This window comes from Coregonus clupeaformis, chromosome 23 (genome assembly GCF_020615455.1).
Source record: "Coregonus clupeaformis isolate EN_2021a chromosome 23, ASM2061545v1, whole genome shotgun sequence".
NCBI classification, from domain to species: domain Eukaryota; kingdom Metazoa; phylum Chordata; class Actinopteri; order Salmoniformes; family Salmonidae; genus Coregonus; species Coregonus clupeaformis.
In genome coordinates, this window is record NC_059214.1 from 22,439,080 (window position 1) to 22,453,949 (window position 14,870).

A 14,870-nucleotide genomic window follows, 5' to 3' on the forward strand; every position below is an offset into this window, starting at 1 on the left:
CCAGTTTCCCAGTCCCTGCCGATGGTGTTTTCGGGGTGATGAGAGTTGTTGGGTTTGCACCAGACATAGCATTTTCCTTGATGGCCAACAAGCTCAATTTTAGTCTCATCTGACTAGAGTACCTTCTTCCATATGTTTGGGGAGTCTCCCACATGCCTTTTGGCGAACACCAAATGTGTTTGCTTATTTTTTTCTTTAAGAAATGGCTTTTTTCTGGCCACTCTTCCGTAAAGCCCAGCTCTATGGAGTGTACGGCTTAAAGTGGTCCTATGGACTGATACTACAATCTCCGCTGTGGAGCTTTGCAGCTCCTTCAGGATTGTCTTTGGTCTCTTTGTTGCCTCTCTAATTAATGCCCTCCTTGCCTGGTCCATGAGTTTTGGTGGGCGGCCCTCTCTTGGCAGGTTTGTTGTGGTGCCATATTCTTTCAATTTTTTAATAATGGATTTAATGGTGCTTTGTGGGATGTTCAAAGTTTCTGATATTTTTTTGTAACCCAACCCTGATCTGTACTTCTCCACAACTTTGTCCCTGACCTGTTTGGAGAGCTCCTTGGTCTTCATGGTGCCGCTTGCTTGGTAGTGCCCCTTTGCTTATTGGTGTTGCAGACTCTGGGGCCTTTCAGAACAGGTGTATATATTCTGAGATCATGTGACATATCATGTGACACTTAGTTTGCACACAGGTGGACTTTATTTAACTAATTATGTGACTACTGAAGGTAATTGGTTGCACCAGATCTTATTTAGGGGCTTCATAGCAAAGGGGGTGAATACATATGCACGCACCACTTTTCCGTTATTTATTTTTTAGAATTTTTATAAACAAGTTTTTTTCTTTTTTTTCACTTCACCAATTTGGACTATTTTGTGTATGTCCATTACATGAAATCCAAATAAAAATCAATTTAAATTACAGGTTGTAATGCAACAAAATAGGAAACTCACCAAGGGGGATGAATACTTTTGCAAGGCACTGTAGGTGTGTCCAAACTTTTGACTGGTACTGTACATTGAACACCACACATTTGCTGCTACTGTAGGCTGAATGATAGAACAGCTATTTCCATGTTAAAGTGTTATGGGATGCATTTTTCTCCATTGTTTTTGATGGTAGGCCACTCGGGTAGGCTTACGTTATAATCAAATAGCCACAGTAGCCTACTTGGCCGCTGTTAAAACTGTAACTTATATAGCGAGTACAGCCTCAGTTTTCACAGTAAACGCAAGCCGGAAGTTGTACAGAATTTTCACAATGTTCAGGTTTGCGCTTAGCAGAACTGTAATTTGCTCTGTGCCGAAAAAAATTAGAGGGAATATTGCTGGGCTGTGTACCGTATTTTGTTATATACCAGTGCACGGTTTGGGTTTTTACTTTACCTTCTATAACGGTATTTCAATGTTTAGTTTGTTAAATGTAATACGCAACTCCGGCTCGTGTAATGTCCATTTGTATAGTTCACTCCGTTTGTAGCCAGCAGATCCGACCCGCTTGCTTACAGCTGAACTAGGGTCGAACAGACTTTTAATTTTTTTTATTTATTTTTATTTAACCTTTATTTAACCAGGTAAGCCAGTTGAGAACAAGTTCTCATTTACAACTGCGACCTGGCCAAGATAAAGCAAAGCAGTGCGACTAAAAACAACAACACAGAGTTACATATGGGGTAAAACAAAACAGAAAGTCAAAAAATACAACAAAATATATATACAGTGTGTGCAAATGTAGCAAGTTATGGAGGTAAGGCAATAAATAGGCTATAGTGCAAAATAATTACAATTAGTATTAACACTGGAATGATAGATGTGCAAGAGATTATGTGCAAATAGAGATACTGGGGTGCAAAGGAGCAAAATAAATAACAATATAGGGATGAGGTAGTTGGGTGGGCTAATTTCAGATGGGCTGTGTACAGGTGCAGTGATCGGTAAGGTGCTCTGACAACTGATGCTTAAAGTTAGTGAGGGAGATAAGTCTCCAGCTTCAGAGATTTTTGCAATTCGTTCCAGTCATTGGCAGCAGAGAACTGGAAGGAATGGCGGCCAAAGGAGGTGTTGGCTTTGGGGATGACCAGTGAGATATACCTGCTGGAGCGCATACTACGGGTGGGTGTTGCTATGGTGACCAATGAGCTAAGATAAGGCGGGGATTTGCCTAGCAGTGATTTATAGATGACCTGGAGCCAGTGGGTTTGACGACGAACATGTAATGAGGACCAGCCAACAAGAGCGTACATGTCACAGTGGTGGGTAGTGTATGGGGCTTTGGAGACAAAACGGATGGCACTGTGATAGACTACATCCAATTTGCTGAGTAGAGTGTTGGAGGCTATTTTGTAAATGACATCGCCAAAGTCAAGGATCGGTAGGATAGTTAGTTTTACGAGGGCATGTTTGGCAGCATGAGTGAAGGAGACTTTGTTGCGAAATAGGAAGCCGATTCTGGATTTAACTTTGGATTGGAGATTCTTAATGTGAGTCTGGAAGGAGAGTTTACAGTCTAACCAGACACCTAGGTATTTGTAGTTGTCCACATACTCTAGGTCAGACCCGTCGAGAGTAGTGATTCTAGTGAGGTGGGCGGGTGCCAGCAGCGTTCGATTGAAGACCATGCATTTCGTTTTACTAGTGTTTAAGAGCAGTTGGAGGCTACTAAACGAGTGTTGTATGGCATTGAAGCTCGTTTGGAGGTTTGTTAACACAGTGTCCAATGAAGGGCCAGATGTATACAAAATGGTGTCGTCTGCGTAGAGGTGGATCTGAGAGTCACCAGCAGCAAGAGCGACATCATTGATATACACAGAGAAAAGAGTCGGCCCAAGAATTGAACCCTGTGGCACCCCCATAGAGACTGCCATAGGTCCAGACAACAGGCCCTCCGATTTGACACATTGAACTCTATCTGAGAAGTAGTTGGTGAACCAGGCGAGGCAGTCATTTGAGAAACCAAGGCTATTTAGTCTGCCAATAAGAATGCGGTGGTTGACAGTCAAAAGCCTTGGCCAGGTCGATGAAGACGGCTGCACAGTACTGTCTATTATCGATCGCGGTTATAATATCGTTTAGGACCTTGAGCGTGGCTGAAGTGCACCCATGACCAGCTCGGAAACCGGATTGCATAGCGGAGAAGGTACGGTGGGATTCGAAAGGGTCTGTGATCTGTTTGTTAACTTGGCTTTCAAAAACTTTCGAAAGGCAGGGCAGGATGGATATAGGTCTGTAACAGTTTGGATCTAGAGTGTCACCCCCTTTGAAGAGGGGGATGACCGCGCCAGCTTTCCAATCTCTGGGGATCTCAGACGTTACGAAAAAGAGGTTGAACAGGCTAGTAATAGGGGTTGCGACAATTTCGGCGAATAGTTTTAGAAAGAAAGGGTCCAGATTGTCTAGCCCAGCTGATTTGTAGGGGTCCAGATTGTGCAGCTCTTTCAGAACATCAGCTGTCTGAATTTGTGTGAAGGAGAAGCGGGGGTGGGCATGGGCAAGTTGCAGCGGAGGGTGCAGAGCTGGTGGCCGGGGTAGTGGTAGCCAGGTGGAACGCATGGCCAGCCGTAGCAAAATGCTTGTTGAAATTCTCGATTATTGTAGATTTATCGGTGGTGATAGTGTTTCCTAGCCTCAGTGCAGTGGGCAGCTGGGAGGAAGTGCTCTTATTCTCCATGGACTTTACAGTGTCCCAAAACTTTTTGGAGTTAGTGCTACAGGATGCAAATTTCTGTTTGAAAAAGTTAGCCTTTGCTTTCCTAACTGCTTGTGTATATTGGTTCCTAACTTCCCTGAAAAGTTGCATATCGCGGGGCTATTTGATGCTAATGCAGTACGCCACAGGATGTTTTTGTGCTGGTCAAGGGCAGTCAAGTCTGAGGAGAACCAGGGGCTATATCTGTTCTTAGTTCTGTATTTTTGAATGGGGCATGTTTATTTAAGATTGAGAGGAAATTACTTTTAAAGAACAACCAGGCATCCTCTACTGACGGAATGAGATCTATATCCATCCAGGATACCTGGGCCAGGTCAATTAGGAAAGCCTGCTCGCTAAAGTGTTTTAGGGAGCGTTTGACAGTGATGAGGGGTGGTCGTTTGACCGCGGACCCGTTACGGACGCAGGCAATAAGGCAGTGATCGCTGAGATCCTGGTTGAAGACAGCGGAGATGTATTTAGAGGGTAAGTTAGTCAGGATGATATCTATGAGGGTACCCATGTTTACGGATTTAGGGTTGTACCTGGTAGGTTCGTTGATAATTTATGTGAGATTGAGGGCATCTAGTTTGGATTGTAGGATGGCCGGGGTGTTAAGCATATCCCAATTTAGGTCACCAAGCAGTACGAACTCTGAGGATAAATGGGGGGCAATCAATTCACATATGGTGTCCAGGGCACAGCTGGGGGCTGAGGGGGGTCTGTAGCAAGCGGCAACAGTGAGAGACTTATTTCTGGAAAGGTGGATTTTTAGAAGTAGAAGCTGAAACTGTTTGGGCACAGACCTGGATAGTATGATAGAGCTCTGCAGGCTATCTCTACAGTAGATTGCAACTCCACCCCCTTTGGCAGTTCTATCTAGATGGAAAATGTTATAGTTGGGGATGGACATTTCAGAATTTTTGGTGGCCTTCCTAAGCCAGGATTCAGACACTGCTAGGACATCAGGGTTGGCGGAGTGTGCTAACTCAGTGAATAACTAAAACTTAGGAAGGAGACTTCTGATATTAACATGCAAGAAACTAAGGCTTTTACGGTGATAGCGCCTGGGGAGTAGGAGTGATACTGGGGGCTGCAGGGTTAGCCTCTACATCACCAGAGGAACAGAGGAGGACTAGAATAAGGATACGGCTAAAGGCTTTAAGAACTGGTCTTCTAGTGCGTTGGGTACAGAGAATAAAGGGGGCAGATTTCCGTGCGTTGTAGAAAAGATTCAGGGCATTATGAACAGACATGGATATGGAAGGATAAGAGTACAGTGGAGGTAAACCTAAGCGTTGGGTAACAATGAAAGACTTCCTGTGTAGATTAAGACACCGCGGAGCCGGCGTGAGATATATCTTGAAAATGTTACCTCAATCCAGGGATAAGAAATGCGTTGTACTCGGAATTGTCCAATTATACCAGAAGATTTAACGACTGCTAGTTTTTAAGTAAACTGCTGTTTTCGTCCTCATGCTAGCTAGCAGTAGGCACATCAGTCATTATGGAATGGAACGTTGCGTTGAACAACAAATCAAATTGAAGTTTATTGGTCGCGTACACAGATTTGCAGTTGTTATCGCAGGTGCAGAGAAATGCTTGTGTTTCTAGCTCCAACGGTGAAATAATACCTAGCAATACAAAACAATCCACACATGATCCAAAAAGTCAAAAGAAAGAAATTCAGAAATATCAGAACGTGTCAGACTCCGGAGTGTGTGTGTGTGTGTTTGTGTATGTATATACACTGCTCAAAAAAATAAAGGGAACACTAAAATAACACATCCTAGATCTGAATAAATGAAATAATCTTATTAAAAACTTTTTTCTTTACATAGTTGAATGTGCTGACAACAAAATCACACAAATTATCAATGGAAATCAAATTTATCAACCCATGGAGGTCTGGATTTGGAGTCACACTCAAGATTAAAGTGGAAAACCACACTACAGGCTGATCCAACTTTGATGTAATGTCCTTAAAACAAGTCAAAATGAAGCTCAGTAGTGTGTGTGGCCTCCACGTGCCTGTATGACCTCCCTACAACGCCTGGACATGCTCCTGATGAGGTGGCGGATGGTCTCCTGAGGGATCTCCTCCCAGACCTGGACTAAAACATCCGCCAACTCCTGGACAGTCTGTGGTGCAACGTGGCGTTGGTGGATGTCCCAGATGTGCTCAATTGGATTCAGGTCTGGGGAACGGGCGGGCCAGTCCATAGCATCAATGCCTTCCTCTTGCAGGAACTGCTGACACACTCCAGCCACATGAGGTCTAGCATTGTCTTGCATTAGGAGGAACCCAGGGCCAACCACACCAGCATATGGTCTCACAAGGGGTCTGAGGATCTCATCTCGGTACCTAATGGCAGTCAGGCTACCTCTGGCGAGCACATGGAGGGCTGTGCGGCCCCACAAAGAAATGCCACCCCACACCATGACTGACCCACCGCCAAACCGGTCATGCTGGAGGATGTTGCAGGTAGCAGAACGTTCTCCACTGCGTCTCCAGACTCTGTCACGTCTGTCACATGTGCTCAGTGTGAACCTGCTTTCATCTGTGAATAGCACAGGGCGCCAGTGGCGGATTTGCCAATCTTGGTGTTCTCTGGCAAATGCCAAACGTCCTGCACGGTGTTGGGCTGTAAGACAACCCCCACCTGTGGACGTCGGGCCCTCATACCACCCTCATGGAGTCTGTTTCTGACCGTTTGAGCAGACACATGCACATTTGTGGCCTGCTGGAGGTTGTTGCCCTCCTACGGCCTCCTCCACGTCTCCTGATGTACTTGCCTGTCTACTGGTAGCGCCTCCATGCTCTGGACACTACGCTGACAAACCTTCTTGCCACAGCTCGCATTAATGTGCCATCCTGGATGAGCTGCACTACCTGAGCCACTTGTGTGGGTTGTAGACTCCGTCTCATGCTACCACTAGAGTGAAAGCACCGCCAGCATTCAAAAGTGACCAAAACATCAGCCAGGAAGCATAGGAACTGAGAAGTGGTCTGCGGTCACCACCTGCAAAACCAGTCCTTTATTGGGGGTGTCTTGCTAATTGCCTATAATTTCCACCTGTTGTCTATCCATTTGCACAACAGCATGTGAAATTTATTGTCAATCAGTGTTGCTTCCTAAGTGGACAGTTTGATTTCACAGAAGTGTGATTGACTTGGAGTTACATTGTGTTGTTTAAGTGTTCCCTTTATTTTTTTGAGCAGTGTGTGTGTGTGTGTGTGTGTGTATATATATATATATATATATATATATATATATATATATATATATGCACACTACCGTTCAAAAGTTTGGGGTCACTTAGAAATGTCCTTGTTTTCAAAAGAAAAGCATTTTTTTTGTCCATTTAAAATAACATCAAATTGATCAGAAATACAGTGTAGACATTGTTAATGTTGTAAATGGCTATTGTAGCTGGAAACGGCTGATTTTTAATGGAATATCTACATAGGCGTACAGATGCCCATTATCAGCAACCATCAGTCCTGTGTTCCAATGGCACGTTGTGTTTGCTAATCCAGGTTTATCATTTTAAAAGGCTAATTGATCATTAGAAAACCCTTTTGCAATTATGTTAGCACAGCTGAAAACTGTTGTGCTGATTAAAGAAGCAATAAAACTGGCCTTTTTTAGACTAGTTGAGTATCTGGAGCATCAGCAATTGTGGGTTCGATTACAGGCTCAAAATGACCAGAAACAAAGAACATTCTTCTGAAACTCGTCAGTCAATTCTTGTTCTGAGAAATGAAGAAACAGACGCCTAGTTTGAGAAACAGATGCCTCACAGGTCCTCAATTGGCAGCTTCAGTAAATAGTACCCACAAAACACCAGTCTCAATGTCAACAATGAAGAGGCGACTCCGGGATGCTGACCTTCTAAGCAGAGTTGCAAAGAAAAAGCCATATCTCAGACTGCCCATCTTAATCTTTTATTTTTATTGGCCAGTCGGAGATATGGCTTTTTCTTTGCAACTCTGCCTAGAAGGTCAGCATCCCGGAGTCGCTGAGACTGGTGTTTTGTGGGTGCTATTTAATGAAGCTGCCAGTTGAGGACCTGTGAGGCGTCTGTTTCTCAAACTAGACGCTCTAATGTATTTATCCTCTTGCTCAGTTGTGTACCGGGGCCTCCCACTCATCTTTCAATTCTGGTTTGCGCTGTTCTGTGAAGGGAGTAGTACACAGCGTTGTACGAGATCTTCAGTTTCTTGGCAATGTCTCCGATGGAATAGCCTTCATTTCTCAGAACAAGTTTCAGAAGAAAGTTATTTGTTTCTGGCCATTTTGAGCCTGTAACCGAACCCACAATTGCTGATGCTCCAGATACTCAACTAGTCTCAAAAAGGCCTGTTTTATTGGTTCTTTAATCAGCACAACAGTTGTCAGCTGTGCTAACATACAGTTGAAGTCGGAAGTTTACATACACTTAGGTTGGAGTCATTAAAACTCATTTTTCAACCACTACACACATTTCTTGTTAACAAACTATAGTTTTGGCAAGTCGGTTAGGACATCTACTTTGTGCATGACACAAGTAATTTTTCCAACAATTGTTTTCAGACAGCTTATTTCACTTATAATTCACTGTATCACAATTCCAGTGGGTCAGAAGTTTACATACACTAAGTTGACTGTGCCTTTAAACAGCTTGGAAAATTCCAGAAAATGATGTCATGGCTTTAGAAGCTTCTGATAGTCTAATTGACATAATTTGAGTCAATTGGAGGTGTACCTGTGGATGTATTTCAAGGCCTACCTTCAAACACAGTGCCTCTTTGCTTGACATCATGGGAAAATCAAAAGAAATCAGCCAAGACCTCAGGAAAAAAAATTGTAGAGCTCCACAAGTCTGGTTCATCCTTGGGAGCAATTTCCAAACGCCTGAAGGTACCACGTTCATCTCTACAAACAATAGTACGCAAGTATCAAAACCATTGGACCAAGCAGCCGTCATACCGCTCAGGAAAGGAGACGCATTCTGTCTCCTAGAGATGAACGTACTTTGGTGCGAAAAGTGCAAATCAATCCCAGAACAACAGCAAAGGACCCTGTGAAGATGCTGGAGAAAACAGGTACAAAAGTATCTATATCCACAGTAAAACAAGTCCTATATTGACATAACCTGAAAGACCGCTCAGCAAGGAAGAAGCCACTGCTCCAAAACCACCATAAAAAAAGCCAGACTATGGTTTGCAACTGCACATGGGGACAAAGATCGTACTTTGTGGAGAAATGTTCTCTGGTCTGATGAAACTAAAATAGAACTGTTTGGCCATAATGACCATCGTTATGTTTGGAGGAAAAAGGGGAACGCTTGCAAGCCGAAGAACACCATCCCAACCGTGAAGCACGGGGGTGGCAGCATCATGCTGTGGGGGTGCTTTGCTGCAAGAGGGACTGGTACACTTCACAAAATAGATGGCATCATGAGGAAGGAAAATTATGTGGATATATTGAAGCAACAGCTCAAGACATCAGTCAGGAAGTTAAAGCTTGGTCGCAAATGGGTTTTCCAAATGGACAATGACCCCAAGCATACTTCCAAAGTTGTGGCAAAATGGCTTAAGGACAACAAAGTCAAGATATTGGAGTGGCCATCACAAAGTCCTGACCTCAATCCTATAGAACATTTGTGGGCAGAACTGAAAAAGTGTGTGCGAGCAAGGAGGCCTACAAATCTGACTCAGTTACAACAGCTCTGTCATGAGGAATGGGCCAAAATTCACCCAACTTATTGTAGGAGGCTTGTGGAAGGCTACATGAAATGTTTGCCCCAAGTTAAACAATTTAAAGGCAATTCTACCAAATACTAATTGAGTGTATGTAAACTTCTGACCTACTGGGAATGTGATGAAATAAATAAAAGCTGAAATTAATCATTCTCTCTACTATTATTCTGACATTTCACATTCTTAAAACAAAGTGGTAACCCTAACTGACCTAAGACAGGGAATTGTTACTAGGATTAAATGTCAGGAATTGTGAAAAACTGAGTTTAAATGTATTTGGCTAAGGTGTATGTACATTTCCGACTTCAACTGTAATTGCAAAAGGGTTTTCTAATGATCAATTAGTCTTTTAAAATGATAAATTTGGATTAGCAAACACAACGTGCCATTGGAACACAGGATTGATGGTTGCTGATAATGGGCCTCTGTACGCCTATGTAGATATGCCATTAAAAATCAGCCGTTTCCTGCTACAATAGCCATTTACATGTCAGACTCCGGAGTGTGTGTGTGTGTGTGTGTGTATATGTATATATATGCACACTACCGTTCAAAAGTTTGAAGTCACTTAGAAATGTCCTTGTTTTCAAAAGAAAAGCAATTTATTTGTCCATTAAAATAACATCAAATTCATCAGAAATACAGTGTATGTATATATATACACACACACACACACACACACACACACACACACACACACACACACACACACACACACAAAAGTATGTGAACACACACATAAAACTATGTGGACACCTGTTCAAATTAGTGGATTCGGCTATTTCAGCCACACCTGTTGCTGACAGGTGTATAACATCTAGCACACAGCCATGCAATCTCCATTAGGGCTGACCCCATTTAGTTGACTGGTCTATTGTTTGGTCGATAGGCTGTTGGTCGACCGAAATTTCTTTTTATTTCAATTATTTTATTTTTGCACAAGACACCTGTCTGACTCGCGTCTGTCTCAATGGACTAATCCATTGTGGCGGCCATGAGGATGGCACAGTCCATCACTCTTAAGACGTGTGATACTGAAATTGTAACACTAATAAATCTAATATTATTTTATAACAAAATGGTTCTGAAACATAATCTTCAGTGCGCCGTAGAATTGGCGCCTTTCCCTTTATGTTGCTATGTGCATAATAGCAAAGTTAACCAGCATACAGATCTTGCGTCTGTTGCCTGTTAAAGTGTTTTTTTAATAGCCTACTGATTCCGTGAGCACCAAGCCTCATGCAACGGCAAAATGTCAGGTAAAGCAATTTCACAGATTTGGCTGTTTTTTAATCTTTGCTATGCTGTAATAAAGGCTTTACAATTTTTTCCCCTTAGAACAGACTGGGATTACTTATGTATTTAGTGTTGTTTACACTGTTCCAAACGGGCAGAAAAATAATATTGTAATCTAACAGCACCTGTTGTCACACATAATATTCACACAGCTCTCGCTCCTATACCCTCCTTTTTCTTGGTCTCCTTCTTATTGTTATTATTACAATTATTATTATGATCATCATTATAATAATAATGAATTTCGTTATCATTATTCGGTTTTGTATAGTAGCCTTGTATAACCACCATTGAGCTGTAGGCCTAAGAGCGCATCCTGTTTAGTCTTAATACCGTAACTTACTTAGGCCTATATTTCAATATATAGGCTACTGTATCAATCAATCATTCAATCATTCATTCATTAGAACAGACTCTCTGGTACACATATTTATTTAGTGTTGTTTACACTTTTCCAAATGGTCAGAAAAAATAATAATATTGTAATCGAACAGCAACTGTTTGGCACACATTATACTCACCCAACGCTTGCTCCTATACTCTCCTGTTTCTTGATCTCCAGTAGTTTCCACAACTAAGTCAAATGTCTTCCACAGATCTGACTTCCCTTTTCCCTCCTGAGCAACCAGTAAACATTCGCCTGTTTTCAAGTTTCTTCTACACGTCCTCCGCATCCATTTTGCTGTCACGTGCTGTGTTCTGAGTTTGTTATAACCTATTTATTGATGTGATTATGATAGGCTATAGGTTAGGCCCTATTGGTCACATGCATGCGATGCTGACATGTTTCACGTAAAGAGAGAAAGGGTTGAGGGAATAGGGAATGTTTTTCCTAAACAAATTAGAGATTTCGGTAACAGAACTTTTCAGTCAGAAACAAGTAAGAAACTAAATGGCTGAAATGATGTTGCAGCTTCAGCACGGACAGCGCAATAAACACTTGCTGTGCTGTGTTGCCTTTTCACTGCAGTAGGGAGGAGAGCGTGACAACGTTTTATTTACCCCCTTTTTCTCCCCAATTGGTAGTTACGATCTTGTCTCATCGCTGCAACTCCCCAACGGACTTGGGAGAGGCAAAGGTCGAGAGTCATGCATCCTCCGAAACATGACCTGCAAGCCACGCTGCTTCTTAACACACTGCTTGCTTAAACTGGAAGCCAGCCGCACCAATGTGTCGGAGGAAACACTGTCCTACTGACAACCGAGTCATCTTGCAGGCGCCTGGCCCGCCACAAGGAGTCGCTAGAGCACAATAAGCCAAGGAAACCTCCCCGGCCAAACCCTCCCCTAACCCAGACGACACTGGGCCAATTGTGCGCCGCCCCATGGGGCTCCCGGTCACAGCCGGCTGTGACACAGCCTGGGATCGAACCCGAGGCTGTAGTGGCGCCTCAGCACTGCGATGCAGTGCCTTTGACCGCTACACCACTCGGGAGGCGTCGCTGTCATTTTTTGTAACACAGTGTGACCATAGGGCTCTTTCTTGAGTCATTTGTGTGTCTTAATTATTTAATCAAACACTGTGCTTAAAGCATCAGACAAGCTCAGTGCATATGTAGTTGATTTTATTTAAACACATAGGTTGTGTCTGTCTATATATGGAAAAATAAGTTTAAACATTTAGACCAATTGATTGGTCGAAAGAACAGGACGACTCTCGGTCGACCAAGATTTGTTTTAGTTGGGGACAGCCCTAATCTCCATAGACAAACATTGTCAGTAGAATGGCCTTAGAATGGCCTACTGAAGAGCGCAGTGACTTTCAACGTGGCACCGTCATAGGATGCCACCTTTCCAACAAGGCAGTTCGTCAAATTTCTGCCCTGCTAGAGCTGCCCCGGTCAACTGTAAGTGCTGTTATTGTGAAGTGGAAACGTCTAGGAGTAACAACAGCTCAGCCATGAAGTGGTAGGCCACACAAGCTCAGAGAACGGGACCGTTGAGTGCATAGCGCTTAAAAATCTTGCCGCCATTGGACTCTGGAGTAGTGGAAACACGTTCTCTGGAGTGATGAATCACGCTTCACCATCTGGCAGTCAGACGGATGAATCTGGGTTTGGCGGATGCCAGGAGAACGCTACCTGCCCCAATGCGTAGTGCCAACTGTAAAGTTTGGTGGAGGAGGAATAATGGTCTGGGGCTGTTTTTCTTGGTTCGGGCTAGGCCCCTTAGTTCCAGTGGTAAAGGGAAATCTAACGCTACTACAGCATACAATGACATTCTAGATGATTCTGTGCCTGTAACTTTGTGGCAATAGTTTGGGGAAGGCCCTTTCCTATTTCAGCATGAGGTGTGCTGAGGAGTATTTCTGTCTGTAATAAAGCTCTTTTGTGGGGAAAAACTCATTCTGATTGGCTGCGCCTGGCTCTCCAGTGGGTGGGCCTGGCTCCCAAGTGGGTGGGCCTGGCTCCCAAGTGGGTGGCCCCTGCATAGTCATGTGAAATCCATAGATTAGGGCCTAATGAATTTATTTCAGTTGACTGGCTCCCAAGTGGGTGGGCCTATGCCCAGTCGTGTGAAATCCATAGATTAGGGCCTTTTCATGCATGACAGTGTCTAGGGTTTACCGAGAATGGTGCGACAAACCAAAAACATCTGTGTGTCCTGTCTGTTTGTCTTTGTCTGTGCTCCAGATGAGAGGAGTGTGAGCCAGGGAAAGCGTGCCGCAGAGCTGCCTCAGATAATGCTCTTTATCCACATGGCCTGGAGCTGCTGCTGAGGTAGGAACAGTCCAGTCCAGTCAGAAAGCCACGGAGAGGGGAGCTACAGAGAAGGAAGCCATGTCCTACCACCATCACAGGAACCCCAGCCAGAGCAGCCACCGCACCATGAGCGCCGAGGAGAGGTGCTCCACGCCCGTCCACCACCACAAGACGTCCACGCCCACACACAAAAGCGCCTCGTCCTCCTCCTCGTACCAGCGCGACAGCCGCCAGGTAAGCAGCGCCCGCCACCAGACAGACAGAGCGAGACACAGTCCGCTGCTCTGGGAACAGTGGAGTGGAGTGATTCACTCAGTCTGGTCCCCTGAGACTGTCTCTGGAGCAGCAGACAGACAGAGTGGGACTGACTGACTGGAAGTAACAGCTCCCTGAGCACAGTCTGCAAGGGGCGATCACTGAGAGCTGTGCTATTATGATGATGTGAGGAGCTGATGACTATGCACTGTATGTCTCTAGCTATTATCATTCTAGTTGTTTCTTTATGTTGTGCACTATATTATGTTGTAGAGTAGTGGTGCCAATTTCAGGCACTGAGGCTTAGCTGTGTCCACTGTTCACCATGTCCTAAGTGGGAGGTATTGTAAACAGTGAATTAGCAACGTTCTTGTTTAGGGTCAGCTTACGGGGGCTTAAATGTTAGCCCCTTTTGTCAGCGTGTGAAGAGGAAGCCTTTCTACTTCTATCTTGGTCTGTTTACTGAACTGCCATATCACCTTAGCCACAGAGAAACAGGACACTTAACTGGAATCTCTGACATCATGGCTTTTCCAGTGGGGAATCATGAATAAATCATGAGGTAGAGTGAGAAAGCCAAGGCTCGATTGGTCCAGTAAACATGTGGCACGCTCTGGTATGCTGTGCTGTATGGGAGCTACTGCTGCATTCCCGTAACCATGGGAGATTTCTCTCTGAAGAGGAGTGCTTTGGGGAGTAGATGGGGGAATTGCGGCCTGTACAGAACACTTACAGTAGCAGTCAGGCTTGCTGCTAAATGAGAGATTTAACCCTTCCTATGCCTCCTACTCTATTCCCTGTCATGCTGTACATGGTGTACAAAGAGACCTTGCGAGCTCTGCAGTCTTCTAGCCTATTCCCTGAATTCACTCTAGTCTAAATACCATATTGATGTTCCATTCCTACTCCGCTGATTTAATGAGTTTAATTAAAGTAGCGAGCAAGGGAGGTAAGAGGCATACAAGAAATTAGGCACTTGTCCAATTGATTCACCTTACTCATCCTTTGTGAGACTGCAATGCCTAGAAAGGTTATTGGCCATAGTGACTGCTGTTGTATTTCATTACTGTAGTCATTTACTGGGTAGATACTGTAGATCCAGTGAAGCACCAGTGGATTGTCTACTACAGTACACAGCTATTGTTGTGTTGAGGCTAGAGGCCTGGAGGCAGGGCCATGTGGTGTGATTTGTT

The 14,870-nt window shown here is 44.0% G+C and overlaps 1 protein-coding gene across 6 annotated transcripts in view; it reads left to right on the forward strand.

The window, feature by feature from the left end:
• Nucleotides 1-14,870, forward strand: part of osbpl6 (oxysterol binding protein-like 6) — a 74,030-nt gene that overhangs the window by 26,068 nt on the left and 33,092 nt on the right. For all 6 annotated transcript variants that reach the window (XM_041844273.2, XM_041844272.2, XM_041844278.2 and 3 more), the window contains one exon: nucleotides 13,354-13,656. In XM_041844273.2, the coding sequence (XP_041700207.1) occupies nucleotides 13,501-13,656 (156 nt within the window). In that variant the 5' untranslated portion in view covers nucleotides 13,354-13,500. The remainder of the gene's footprint in view (nucleotides 1-13,353; nucleotides 13,657-14,870) is intronic.